Source organism: Dryas octopetala, chromosome 1, assembly GCF_963921425.1.
Source record: "Dryas octopetala chromosome 1, drDryOcto1.1, whole genome shotgun sequence".
NCBI lineage: Eukaryota > Viridiplantae > Streptophyta > Magnoliopsida > Rosales > Rosaceae > Dryas > Dryas octopetala.
In genome coordinates, this window is record NC_141366.1 from 8,508,270 (window position 1) to 8,521,598 (window position 13,329).

The 13,329-nt window shown below is 36.7% G+C and overlaps 3 protein-coding genes across 4 annotated transcripts; 2 read left to right on the plus strand and 1 right to left on the minus strand.

Annotated features, from left to right (window-relative positions):
• Positions 1-1,472: 1,472 nt before the first annotated feature.
• LOC147297361 (hydroxyproline-rich glycoprotein family protein) lies at positions 1,473-3,015 on the plus strand. Of its 2 annotated transcripts, none has more exons than XM_086229973.1 (2): positions 1,473-2,211; positions 2,660-3,015. In XM_086229973.1, exons 1-2 carry the CDS (start codon positions 1,473-1,475, stop codon positions 3,013-3,015), a joined length of 1,095 nt encoding a protein of 364 aa, XP_086086099.1. The 2 variants fall into 2 exon arrangements, with proteins under 2 accessions (XP_086086099.1, XP_086086098.1); XM_086229972.1 differs by having other exon boundaries at positions 1,473-2,208; positions 2,645-3,015.
• Positions 3,016-5,224: 2,209 nt separating this feature from the next.
• Positions 5,225-9,141, plus strand: LOC147297362 (ras-related protein RABF2b). The gene is made up of 8 exons (XM_086234944.1): positions 5,225-5,241; positions 5,274-5,484; positions 6,323-6,400; positions 6,496-6,663; positions 7,180-7,228; positions 7,463-7,536; positions 8,277-8,370; positions 8,768-9,141. The coding sequence occupies exons 2-8, from the start codon at positions 5,446-5,448 to the stop codon at positions 8,866-8,868; spliced, it is 603 nt and encodes a 200-aa protein (XP_086091070.1). The 5' UTR covers positions 5,225-5,241; positions 5,274-5,445; the 3' UTR covers positions 8,869-9,141.
• Positions 9,142-10,280: 1,139 nt separating this feature from the next.
• Positions 10,281-11,741, minus strand: LOC147297363 (Eukaryotic aspartyl protease family protein). Its single transcript, XM_086230014.1, has one exon. The coding sequence runs from the start codon at positions 11,739-11,741 to the stop codon at positions 10,281-10,283; it is 1,461 nt and encodes a 486-aa protein (XP_086086140.1).
• Positions 11,742-13,329: the final 1,588 nt, after the last annotated feature.

A 13,329-nucleotide genomic window follows, 5' to 3' on the forward strand; every position in this document is an offset into this window, starting at 1 on the left:
TGTTTGGTAAATTTGCTCAAGTTGAAGGGTTTCGTTTCGTGCCACATGGGCAATTAATTATTTTAACATTCTTGCATGGTAGCATGGGATTAAGAGGCTTAACTAAATCTAAATGATTAGGATTCTTAATCATTTGTAGGCTTTTGATGTAGATTTATTCTGCTAGATCTTCTTCCCCAAGTAAAGAAGAGAAGAAAAAAAAATGGTCTTTTGCGCACCAACATGCACAACAATGCTCAACCCATCATTGCAATAAAATTGGTCCTCAACATTTTAAGTCAATTCATATGATCATAAAATACATTTAAGTCAATATACTATATATAATAAAGCTATTGAAGAATCAATTAAAAGATTCTCTTATTTATAGTATATATGCATTTAATCTATTTTAATTGAAAGATTTTTCTTGTAAAAAATATAACTAGTTTATCTATCCTCGTTGGACCTGCGTTTAATTATTTATCTAAAAATTTAGAAAAATAATATGCTTTAAACTTGAAAGAACCAAAATGGCAAGATGAAGTCATTATATATGTGAGATGAGGGTTGAGATCGATTTCATATCCTCGTCTTAACCCACACTTATACTAGGACACAGTCTTGACATATACCAAAATATATGTTTAGTTTTCTAAACAGAAATTTTTCTGTTGATCATGAAGAAACTCTAGTTGCAATTATGCTAAAAAGAAAAAAGAAGTTCTGCAATTCGAACGGGTGTGATGATGGGAGGCTACACCACGTGTAGGGGCCGGGTAGTGGTAGTCATGCAGCCACTCTCCAGTGCCTGCAAGCACTGAATCTTTTCTCTGAAAATTTTTGGGGTTTGTTGATGTCAGTTTGAATGGATTTGCTTGGCCTTTTCTTATAATGGTACTATCTATCTCTCTCTCTCTCTCTTTCTTTATTTCCCTCACTGTGGGGAGCAGTGGTTTGAATAAGTAGATTCAGATTTGAACTTTAATCTTTGAAGATTTTAAAGGGTGCAAATCAATCCTTAAGCTCAAAAAGGTTGCAAATTTTAAGACAAAAGAAACAATAGAAAATATAGAGAGAAGAAAAAAAGACACATATGGTGAAAACTTCAGGTAGCTCATCTTTGCTTCCAATATTTCTCATTTCTCATCACCTCTAGATGCAAAGAGGCACCCACAAAACCACAACATGCATGCCAACATCAACAGTGGCCTCAAGAGTGATGTTTTAAGGGTCATAGATCCATTATAAGGCAAACCCATTAATGGCATTTTACCTATATTAGCATTCTTAGGGTGAGATTTGACTGGTTTGAACACCACAAGCCTACATCAAAATCAATCCCCCCATAAAGACCCATTAGACCATTTTTTTCCCTCCTGTTCTTTAAAGACTCGATCCCCCTCTCCCTCTCCCTCTCCCTCTCCCTCTCCCTGTGTGTAGAAATGTGTATGTATTTTAGTATTGGTTAGGGTGGTGCATGCATTTTGGTGATGGCTGATCAAGGAGGTAACAGTACTAGTACTATAATGAGGGACTACAGGAAAGGGAACTGGACAGTGGGGGAGACAATGGTTCTGATTGAGGCAAAGAAGATGGATGATGAGAGAAGATTAATGAAGAGATCAAGTGGGGACAGTAGTAGTGGTGATCATCAAACAAGATCAATTAGCAAACCAGCTGAGCTTAGATGGAAATGGGTAGAAGATTATTGTTGGGGAAAAGGGTGTCTGAGAAGTCAAAACCAGTGCAATGACAAGTGGGACAACCTCATGAGGGATTACAAGAAGGTGAGGGAGTATGAGAGGAAGAATGCAGCTGAGATAAGGGATGGGAAGGAAGCATCTTACTGGAAGCTTGAGAAGAATGAGAGGAAAGATAGGAACTTGCCTACAAACATGGTGCCTCAAATATATGAGGCTTTGGTTGAGGTGGTGGAGAAAAAAGAACAAGGGCATCATCAGAGAGTGGTGAGTGGTGCTTCTGTTTCTGCAGCTACTTCTTCCAATCCCAATCCCAATCCCAACATAGGGTATGGGATGGAGAGACCTATAAGTAGTCTTCATCATCAGCCTTCAGCTCTTCAGCCTCCTCTAGTGCTGCAACATCACATCTCAGCTCCACCAATTGCAGCATTACCACTTCTACCACCACCACCAGCACCGGCACCAGCACCACTGGCAGCTCAACCACCACATCCTCTTCCTTACTCACAGCCTATGCCCTCAGTAGGTACTCTCTCTCTCTCTTTCCCTCTCTCTAGCTAGAAGAATTAAAGCTGCAGTCTCCATTATTATTGCAGTTTTCATTTTCATTCCACCAAATTTGTGAAGCAAATATATGCATAAAATTAATCTCTTTTAGTACTATATATTGTCTCTGAAGCAAAAGCTTAAAGCAACTTTTTGCTACTGATCATATACAGGTGTTTCTGTTTATCTTTGATGCCAATTTCTTCACTAATACAGAATTTCTGTACTTCCAATGAAAAACTAATTGTAATGCAAAAGAAAAAAAGGTGACAGTACTAGCAGACTGGTGGATCTCTCAGTACTCAGTACTACTGTTGATAATTTTAATTTGTGTGCATTGGTAATAATTAAACATAATATTCAGTTAGTATTGATTGGTTGATTTGGTTCCACATTTTTACCCTTTTGGAGACTGTGTGAAAGCTCAGATTCTGATACAAGTGAGCATTCAGACTCACCAGCCAAAAGGAGGAGGAGAGCAAGAGGTGGAGGTGGAGAGGGAACCAGTGGAACTGTGAGTGCAAGCACCTCAAGTGAAGTGGGCACTGCCATCTCCAGAGGTGCTTCCATCATTGCAGAAGCACTTCAGGGTTGTGAGGAGAGAGAAGAGAGGAGGCACAGAGATCTTTTGAGTTTGCATGAGAGAAGGCTACAAATTGAGGAGTCAAAGACAGAGATCCACAGGCAAGGCATTAATGGCCTTGTTGATGCCATTAACAAGCTAGCAAATTCCATCCATGCCTTGGCTTCCAACAACAACAACAACCAATCAGCTCCAAAGTGATCATCATCATCATAATACACAATACTTAATTTCTATTTATATAAGATAATTAAGATAGAGAGAGAGGGCATTCTAATCCCATTCGGTTGATTGTACATAATTTAACAACCCATTAATTTGTTTTATTTTCCTTAATTATGATTGGATAAAGCCATTTGTGTTTTAGTAATTGATCAAGTTATTGGATTCACTTGCTAATGATTCTAAATTTTTAATTATGTATTGGGTTTTTTTCTTTAAAAAAATTATCTCATATATTCACACATAATGCCAATCTAGCTAATTAATCACCATATATAATGGACTTGTAGTAATTACCAAATAATCTAATTCGATAACCATGGACTTCCCTATAGTCTGCAGCCATATGGTGTTTACCAGTACTATACATCATCGAGCAGATCACCAAGAAATAATTATTAATTTGATTGATTTCCCTTATCCTACGTACGTACACATTTCTAACTCTTTCATCTAGATGGTTAATTCACATTTCACTATTAGGGTAAATTTTTTTTACCGTTATCTATTTGTATGCTATATGCATTTGTAACATAAACCAAATATGTGGATGTATATGATCTTCAGTTGAGCTACACAACCTTGTTGCCATATCTTTGATCTGGTCATAATGTAGTTTTCTCAAAGATTTTAAAATGTGTAATGTGTGAGTTTCTCAACAAAAAAAAAACAAATGTGTAATGTGTGTATCTCATATGAAATTTGGTCCCATGCATGCACTCCACATATCATATAAATGTATGATGATGATGATTGGACAGTGTAGTTCACGCAGTGGAGACTGTGGGACTAGATCTAATTAGAATTGTTCATCTATATCATTTATGAGGTACAGATGTGAGAGAGAGAAATGTAGCTGGAGTTTCTGAGCAGTACTGCAGAGACCACACAGATCACAAGTGCTTCCCAAAAGACTGGTCAAAGGCGACTAGTCAATGATCTCTCTGAGGGCTCGGGATGACAATTACGAAAATGCCATCTTTGTTGTTATTATTGGTGACGACGTTCTTGGTATTCTCCTGTGGAAGGCTGTTGCAAAAGTTGATTTTGCTGTGTGACTGTGTGTGACTGAGAGAGCTGAGGGAGGAGAGGGTCATTATCGGCTAATTTGGTAGCCTCGCTCGCTGTGTGTGCTTCTGACTCTGACAAAAGGGTTCTACTGTACTAAAGTTGCACCTTTTTCCCTTGGAGAGCATCACAGGGAGCTTGGACATAATGTCTATTTTCAGCCTTTTCCCCCTTTCATATAAAAACACCCACATTTCCCTTTTTTCTTCCTTTTTTATTTCTAGCTCAATAATCTTGTCCACTTTCAACAAAGTTCCCAACACACAAAGACTTTTTTAAAGTCTTCTTTATAAAAAAGTATTTAGTTCGCAAAAATAAAACTCAGTTTTTTATATGTATGAGGAAGGAGTTTCTGAAGAGGGATTCATTTTGATAAGAATAGTATAGGATCGTCCGCGGGCTCAACCTTAATGCAATTTAATGATGTTAACCGTTAATTTATTATATTTCTACTCAACAATCATTCTTACATAAAAATTAATTAAATCATAAACTATTTGATTATCTAACTATGATTAATAAATTGACGAACAAGATATTCCCAATAAATATTAAAAATAATCGAGATGATAATCAAATAGTCAAACAAATTTCAATTATGCTTATTTTAAATGTACATCTAAAAATTAAAAAGTTAGATAACACAACTATACAATCCCTTATGGTTCAAGTAAAAAGGAATCCCTCTTAAGAAGGCCAAGATCCTATGCATGAGTTTCGAAAACTTAACTATTTGTTTTTCAACCGATCTCTTTGTTGGTAGTCTTGCATCTATTAGAAAGATGATCAGCTAGATAATGAGTTGAGATGGTTCAAAACTTTGGAGGCCGAGCCTCTTTGTCATCCCTCAAAATAAGTAGGCCCGTCTATCAAATTTATTGGGCCTAAAATTGTTGTCGGCGCCGTCCAGTGAGCCCATATTATAGATACGTGCCCAAGTGGGAGCCAAGTAATGGGGGATGGGCTGGGCCGGCCGTTAGGCCTATACATTAAAAAAAAAAAAAAAGGAAAAAGATTTTTCGAATGCTTGCTACGTGGAAAACAATGGAATATGTTATGTTAAATCCACGGAAGTCTTCGTAGAAAAAAAAAACAAAACAAAACAAAAAACAATTGCTTCAGTAAAAGTGTAAAACCGAGAGAGAGAGAGAGAGAGAGAGAGAGAGAGAGAGAGAGAGAGAGAGAGAGAAGGGTTGGTACTTGGTCTTGTTTAGGATCCTTCCTCTTTTGCCTTTTGCTGTTGCTTGCATCAAACATTCAAACCCTTCTTTCTTCTTTGTCAAAGTCTGCGGTCTGCTTCAATTCTGCTCAATTCTTCTGATCTTTCGATCCACGACTCTCATGGCCACCACTGGGAACAAGAACATCAATGCCAAATTGGTCTGGATTTCTGTCTCTGAATAAAACCCCTTTCTTGAGCTTGCTTTCTGTTTAATTTTATCGAATTTTGCGAGTTTGATTGGTCTGTTATGTTCTTGATATGGTCCTGTTTTGATTATCTCTAATTTCGTTTAGGTTTCTAGGAAAGTTTGTAATTTTGATCGGTCTGTTTGGGATTCTATGAGAATTCTGATGTGGGTTTTGTTTGTTTATCATGGAATTTGTTTGGATGATCAATTATCTGATATGGGTCAGCTGTAAATTTTGGATTGTCAACATTTGTTATCTTCGATGTTGTTCTGCATGATTATGCCTGATATTCAGATGCTCGCATATTTTATTATTGTTGCTGCAGTTGTTGTTCAATGGTATGTTTTGGGCTCTAGGATTTGATATAAGGTAGTTTTCTTGTTCATGTACCTTGTTTTCTGTCTAAGACTAGGTAATGATGCATATCGAACTTCTTGTCAGTATCCCACAACAAGAAAGGCGACTGAAAATTTATTAAGTTTTCTAGCGGTTTGGGCAAAAGGCCAAATTTTTCACTTTTCTGTGTTGTTGTTTATCTTGGTCTGTTATGATATTGTGAACCCGAAGGTCTATGAGAATAAATATAATAATACTGTGATTGGGGCAAGTATTATAGCTTTCTTGAATAAAGAGAATGTTTGGTGTCAAGGTTATTTGATTTTTGGTTCTTTAATATACTAATTCTTTTAGATGGAAGCATATGTAGTTTAGCATTATGTGATGGAAAGTCCTCTTTTATTTGTTTATTATTTTTCCTTGGTAATTTCCTTTTCTGATCTCTAGAGTGATGTTTGATATTGTGATTCAGGTGCTTCTTGGGGATGTCGGAGCTGGGAAGTCTAGTCTAGTGTTGCGCTTTGTAAAAGGGCAATTCATTGAATTTCAGGTTGGTTCTATTGTGAAACTCTGGGTTTCTATAATTTTTAAAGGAAACCTTTTTCTTTTTGATCCAGGACCTTACTTTGTTATATGATATTGTAGGAATCAACAATAGGTGCTGCCTTCTTCTCACAAACATTGGCTGTAAATGACGCAACTGTAAAATTTGAGATTTGGGATACAGCAGGTCAAGAGAGGTACCATAGTTTGGCGCCAATGTATTATAGAGGAGCGGCTGCTGCAATAATTGTGTATGATTTAACAAATACAGTGAGTATATTCAGAAATGTTTGATTTCCTTGAAATTTATCGTGTTTCTGATGGTGAAGTTGAGGGTGAGGCAATGGACCTTCTGAAGCAAGTGGTGTGACCTTTGAGGTCTGAAGCTAAAGCTGATTCCATCCCCCACTTGGACAAATGCATTGAATTTCGGATTCACAGAATGCATCTTATATTTTTTATAATTAGTAGATTTAAAATTCAGCTAGATAGATGGAGTGTGTAGGTTATAGCAGAAAATTCAGCTAGAAAGTTCTTGCTAGTGATTTAGGACAATCTTTTTTCAATTCGTTGGCTGTTTGGCATTTTTCAGTCTTCCCTAGTTGACAATTTGCTTTCTGTCCGACATCTTATCATTTAAATTGTTTTTGTGTTTCATGTGTTTAATATTTTTGTATCTTTACCAAGTAGTCTCATTTACCGGTGAAATATTTTAGTTTTGCTGTTGTGATATTATTTAGTCAAATACAACTTAACAGAAATGCAACTTTATTTCTTCTCTTGTAGGCTTCATTTGAGCGAGCAAAAAATTGGGTGGTAGAGCTTAAATCACAAGGTATTGTTTGCACTTTCTTGTTGTGATTTAGATATCCTTCTATTTATATATTTGTCTCTTTCATGGCTGTTTTGGACAACTTCATCCGGTGGTAGTCATTGACTGTAACTGTGATTATATTCTTTTAATTGGTGGGGCATACTAACTTCTTTACACTAATTGTGGTACTAGCTTCTTTATTTCCTCCAATATGACTTTAATTCTATATAATTTGATTTTTTCCCTTATGACAAGGCAATCCGAACATGGTTATGGCACTAGCTGGGAATAAAGCAGATCTGGTTGAGGCAAGGAAAGTGGCAGCAGAGGTAAGTTTATCATTTTCTGTTTTTTTATTGTTATGCTTACTGGTTGAATTTTGTAGCACTCTTGATTTTTCCTGTCAAAAATCCTTAGTTCTTGAAAAATAAAGCAGCTTTTCCGGATCAATGAATTTGAAAAATTCAAAGATACACATGGAAATATTTTTGGTGATCTGCCCCTTCGTGTAACTTTTACAGTTCCATTCTTCTTATAGTAATTTATGCTTATGCTAATGTTGGACATTATTTTTCAGTCGCATTCTTATAGTAATATATGCCACTTCTCCTATCTTGTATCCACCCCTTAGAAAAAAAGGGTTGGATACAAAATTTATGGGAGATATGACATCTCATTATATGATATCGATAATTGCAAGCTGTTTTTTTTTTTTTTTTTTGGTTTTTCTCCTCCTTATCGGTGGTTATGCTTAATGGTGGCAGAATCATATATACATAAAACTAAATTTTGCAGCAAATAAAGGAAAGAGGAAAAGAAAATGATGTTTTTCACCTTACTACTTCTTAAAGGCCAATTGGTCATGTTGTCTATTTTCCATAAGCTGTTACTGAAAAAATAGGGTAAACCAAAAAGCTGGACAAACTATGTCTAGAGAGCGTCTCTGGCTTGAAGATGGTTTAAAACTATAAAAGTGACAGATTATTGGAACTAATTTGACTATAATGTTTTTGTGTTATATGTTTATACATTTTGAGCGTTGCTCATATAATTTTTGCTGCTGTTGCAGGACGCACAGGCATATGCTCAGGAGAATGGCCTTTTCTTCTTGGAAACCTCTGCAAAAACTGCAGACAATGTCAATGACATTTTCTATGAGATAGGTACTTTTTAGTGGGATGGATCTTAAAAGCTTTGAAAGAAAACCTAGAAATGAATTTTAGCACAAAATTAGTTTTCAGATTCATTGGTCAGCATCTGAATCATAAGTTCCAAATGTTCTACACTTCTACGTATTTGTGTTGGATTTTTTAAAAAAAATTTCCTGCAGATTTTACCAGATTGCTGTTGGCATCAAGTAATTTATGCAGAAGTTTTCTTCAATATACTTATGCTGGACATTTTAGGGTCTTTCTAAAAGCCAATAACATCTACCCATTTCACCTGAGAAATTAACTTCTGTTAAAAAATGGCTTTACTCGAGTATTTCTGCATATTTGGTTTTCGTTTCAACAAAATTCATGATCTGATTATTATGGTTTTCTTCTGTTTTGGATACAGCAAAGAGATTACCTCGAGTGCAGCCTGTGCAGAACCCTGCAGGAATGGTTCTTATGGATAGACCCTCTGAAAGAGTCGCAAGCTCGTCCTGTTGCTCTTAGAGGTTCTTTGGTGCTTTAGGTCGCTGCCTGGTCAGTATTTGCATAATAGCTCGATTAAACCACAGTGGAAAGTGATGTATCAGCTATCTAGTTTCCTATGTATGTGTACATTTATTCAGATTTGTATATGCATGTTTGTTTAGAAATGATCTTCACAAGGTGTGAGAAGCATATGGAGATTGTCTTTTCATGTAATGAAATGGTTTGGCATGCTAACTCTGAGCTGCAAATACCCAGATTTAGTGGTGAATAATAAGAATGCTTGTTCCTTGATGAGAGGCAAACATAATTTTAGTGGAAACTATAAAGTCAAAATCAGTCAAAATTCTAACATTTGTTGAAGTAATCTTTCCACTGCCAAGTATTTCGTGAAAATTACTCTGTAGAATTGTGTTGTGATGGATTAAGAAAATAAGGATTTCAAAGTCCATTTTCTCTTGTAGCACCTTAATAACGTCTCCTTGATGGTCATCGTCGACTACACTGACAGTGGGCTGTATACTTGGGCTGTGAACCCCCGCACCATGTTTGTTTTGAAGCTATATCTTTACTACTTCGACCAAAAAAAGAAAAGAATCTATATCTTACTCTCACAGTGAAAATACTAATGTGTTGTTGGAGGAAGTGCTAAATTGTTCCATGATGTTGTGTAGTTTATATTGTTCCAAATAATGCACAAGTAACCTGATTAGTGGGACCAAAGCTGAAGAGTATTGCTATTTCAAAGCCGAAGAGTATTACTATTTGGACCATCTCAATTATTACTTTGTTGATTATCTCTTATCTCTCTAATAGAGGTGAGAACCACACATGTGATTATTCAAAACCGGAAGGTGCGAGGCAGCATTTTTTTTAGCATGAAGATCTGACTCTTCACATCCTTGCAAGCCTAACACTGAGTCTAATCACACCCCCATCTATCTAACTATATATTGACTGCAATATCATAATAACCTTGGGACTAATTAATTAATAATTTAATACATGGAAGATCCACCACAGTATTCAACAGTTGCCAAAGATATATTCCTTGAACACTTTTTGGCATATGTTATGTCTCTATTTATCTATTTTATTATTTTGCGTGTGCATGGTCACATATAAACCTCGTCACAGAAAATTAATGTTTCTCCACTTCAATTTGTTACCTCGTCACCAAGCAATGGGAATATAAACAGCTCATTTTCTTGACCATCTGAGATCATATAAGCATGGAAATCGATTTAACAATGATTTATCCAAGTACAAACAACCAAAATTCATCAATTAAAGAAAAGGAAACTAAAGAAATACATCAATTATTCAAATATCCAAACTTCCAAGCCTGCCTGCCTCACTATTTTGTCTGCTGAAAAGTGCAGCAGCATAACAGCAAGAACCATATACCATCAACTACCACTGGGATTAATTAACTATTTCTTGTGAAGTCCTTGAGAGGCTGCAGCTGAAGCACAGTCCATTGGTTGAAACCCAATTCTCTGTTTCTCCAGGTCATACACAACCTCCACATTTTGTTGCTGGAAGCTCCCAAACACCCCAGCAGGCCCATAATCCCCATCATCCATGCTTTGGAACAACAGACATTTCACCACAGTGGAGTTAATTGGAGCCCCCATAGCATAGAAGTAGTTTCCTTGGGGCAATACCAGACTCACATTATTCAAGAAATGGAAAGTGATTGAAGGAAAGAGGTCTTGGTGATCTGGGAAAGTACTGATTGTATATGGGACTTCATAACAAAGATCAAAAGAGGTCCTTATCTCCATTTCCTTGGCTCTAGGATATGCTATCACTGACTGGAGGACTGAGAGGAGGTCTGAGTAAAAAGGCTCAGGCAAATGAGTGTAAGTGGTTCCCGAGTCAATCAACAATCCCCCATTACCTTGTGAATCAAACTCTCTCAAGGTTACGGGTGCTTGTGTAATTGCACTGATGTTACCTATTGTGATAGCCTCTAGACCAATGTAGTAGTTGTTTGGGTACATGGGACTCTTCAACATTGGAGTGAATTGCAAGTTATCTTTAGAAGAAATGGCAACATCTCCTAGAACTAGTGGACTTGAAATGTTAGGGTTGTTTGCATACTTGAAATCCAAGAAGCAGTGAGAGAAGCCCTTTTGTAGGAACCCAAGTTGTGATGGGAGGGAAAGTGATCCCCTACCAAACCCTGCAATTCCAATAGGCTCTCTATAAGTAGACCCAATGCACCCAAAACAGAACTTGGGAATTTCCCTAGTGACATTGGGGCTACTAATTCCATGAACCCGAAGTGTGTCTCTACCAAGTGTCCCTGTGACAACCCCACCTGCACCATAAGTGTAAGCAAATGAAGGGCATGGTCTAGAGCATGTGCCCTTAAGAAGGGTAGTGAGTGAGCAACCGGCCATGGTGCATGGGTCGATTGAGTTATCAGAGCTATGGATGTCAATGCAAAAGGAGCTACCACAGAGGTCTCTGAGTGATGAAGAAGAAGCAGAAGGAGAGAAAGTAGGCATTAGCTTATTGTTCCTATAGTCATCACAATCTATGCAACCAAAAGAAAGATTCCCACAAGGAACCCAAGTAAGGTCACTCCCAGTATCCATATATACTTGAATGACTTGTGGGGGTGTCCCCAAATTAAGAGATATCAAATACCCATCTCTAACTTCCCTCAATGGCTCCATCATGTCAGAGTACACTTGTGTTGATGGTTTCTTTTTCGAATTAGCCACGGCTTTTGGAGTTAGAAGGGAAGTTCGAGAATGTGTTAGACCTAGTACAAGGGAAGTACTACTGGGCCTCTGCCTGGCTAGGATTTGGTTGAAATTCAAGAACATTGAAATGAGTAGAAGGAAGAAAAGGAAAGTGGTATTGGTGAAGGGTGTTGCCATTGGGAATTTGGGACTTTAGCTTATATTGGAGATAAATGAGCAGATCATTAGTTAGTACTTAGTAGTATGTATTTATAGAGGTCATTTCAATGAATCAATTATATGATATATTTGAATTAAAGGTAGATTAACTGTGAGCTACATTTGGGTTTTCGCATATGGACTAACAGATGTTTATGATCAAGAGGTTCTGAATATTAAGTGTGAGTGTGTGCACACGCACGCATGTGCAAGAGAGATATGCATGCATGTTTAGATAAATTAACAACAGTACTACCTACAATCATCATAGATTATAAGGAAATATATGGAGTACTGCGCATGCTTTATAATATTATAGGCAGTTTTTAATCTAAGCTAAAGAGGTCCCTACAAATAATGTGGGGCTCGTAGCTTCACTGATAAAAAGGATTAATTTACCTCTACTCACAAAATCAGAGCTCCCCATTTGGCCTCTTTTTGAACCTTTCACACTTAGAATGTTTGTTATCTCAGTCTAGGACATCATATATTCATATTGTGCAAATCACAGCAGTGAAATTTTGAGAAATGGGTCCTGGGATCATTGGTTCTTTTGCCCTTGTTCATAAATTCTACAAGATAGTGGTAGCCATGCGACTGCAAATCGGCTAAAAGCTTCATTGCGGATTTCATGGGGGTTAAGTACATGTACAGCAAGAATATTTTGGCACACACACACAAACACCATTCGGACCACGTCGTACTTGGAACTTTCTCACCTGGAGATGACGCAGCATCCTCAAACCACAAGAATTAATACTGACAATTTGCATGTTGCTTGCCATTTTCATAAATTTCACATGGGTTTTAGTACTATTTCAGGAGATTATATTATATACCATATTGTAGCTGTAAGCTTTGTACTTGTACTTAGCTAGAACATCAGTTTAATATGCCATTTGCAATCTTGACTGCTTCTTTAATTTTAATGATTAGTAGGATATTGGACAATGACACCAACATCTGCAATAAATTTTGGCTGAATTGGCTGCTTGTCGAGTGAATGATCTTAACTACTTGCTCTTTTAATGGATGCATGATGATGATGACATGGTTTCTGTTTTCTAACTTTGAGTTGGAATGCTTACCGAAAAAGTAATGCATTATATGGTCAGCTTCATAAAGTATTTTTGTCACATTAGGTATCCCATTTGTTAACCCAATTTAGTTATTCTCTATACAATGCATGCGGTACATCACTGTTAAGAGAATCGTTTTAATATACAGATTGGAAATATGTGTAGGTAAAAAAAGTAATGAGTTCATAACAATTTTTGTGTATGCATACACATTGCCTCGAAGACTAAATCTTTAATTACTATAGAGGGAATATAAAGGCTTAAGGTAAAGGAACACTTCCACTCTGCATGACGTGGGATCCAAAATAACTAAATAATTGATCCATTTTGCATATCATATTCCTTTGTTTTCCTTACAATAGGTTTTCTACCTTCCTCTTGTTGCATGTAAAAGGTCACTTACCAAACAATCCAAATTTACATTTGTTATGATATGTGGTCATAATTTGGTGTCTCAATATTCAATTACAAAAGGTGTAGTAGTAGTA

Excerpts from the sequence above, each read along its gene's own strand:
- LOC147297361 (XM_086229972.1), top strand. The coding sequence starts at position 1,473 with ATGGCTGATCAAGGAGGTAACAGTACTAGTACTATAATGAGGGACTAC. Across the intron at positions 2,209-2,644 it reads CTCACAGCCTATGCCCTCAG|TGTGTGAAAGCTCAGATTCT; the intron begins TAGGTACTCTCT and ends CCTTTTGGAGAC.
- LOC147297362 (XM_086234944.1), top strand. The coding sequence starts at position 5,446 with ATGGCCACCACTGGGAACAAGAACATCAATGCCAAATTG. Across the intron at positions 6,401-6,495 it reads GGCAATTCATTGAATTTCAG|GAATCAACAATAGGTGCTGC; the intron begins GTTGGTTCTATT and ends ATGATATTGTAG. Across the intron at positions 6,664-7,179 it reads TGTATGATTTAACAAATACA|GCTTCATTTGAGCGAGCAAA; the intron begins GTGAGTATATTC and ends CTTCTCTTGTAG.
- LOC147297363 (XM_086230014.1), bottom strand. The coding sequence starts at position 11,741 with ATGGCAACACCCTTCACCAATACCACTTTCCTTTTCTTCCTTCTACTC.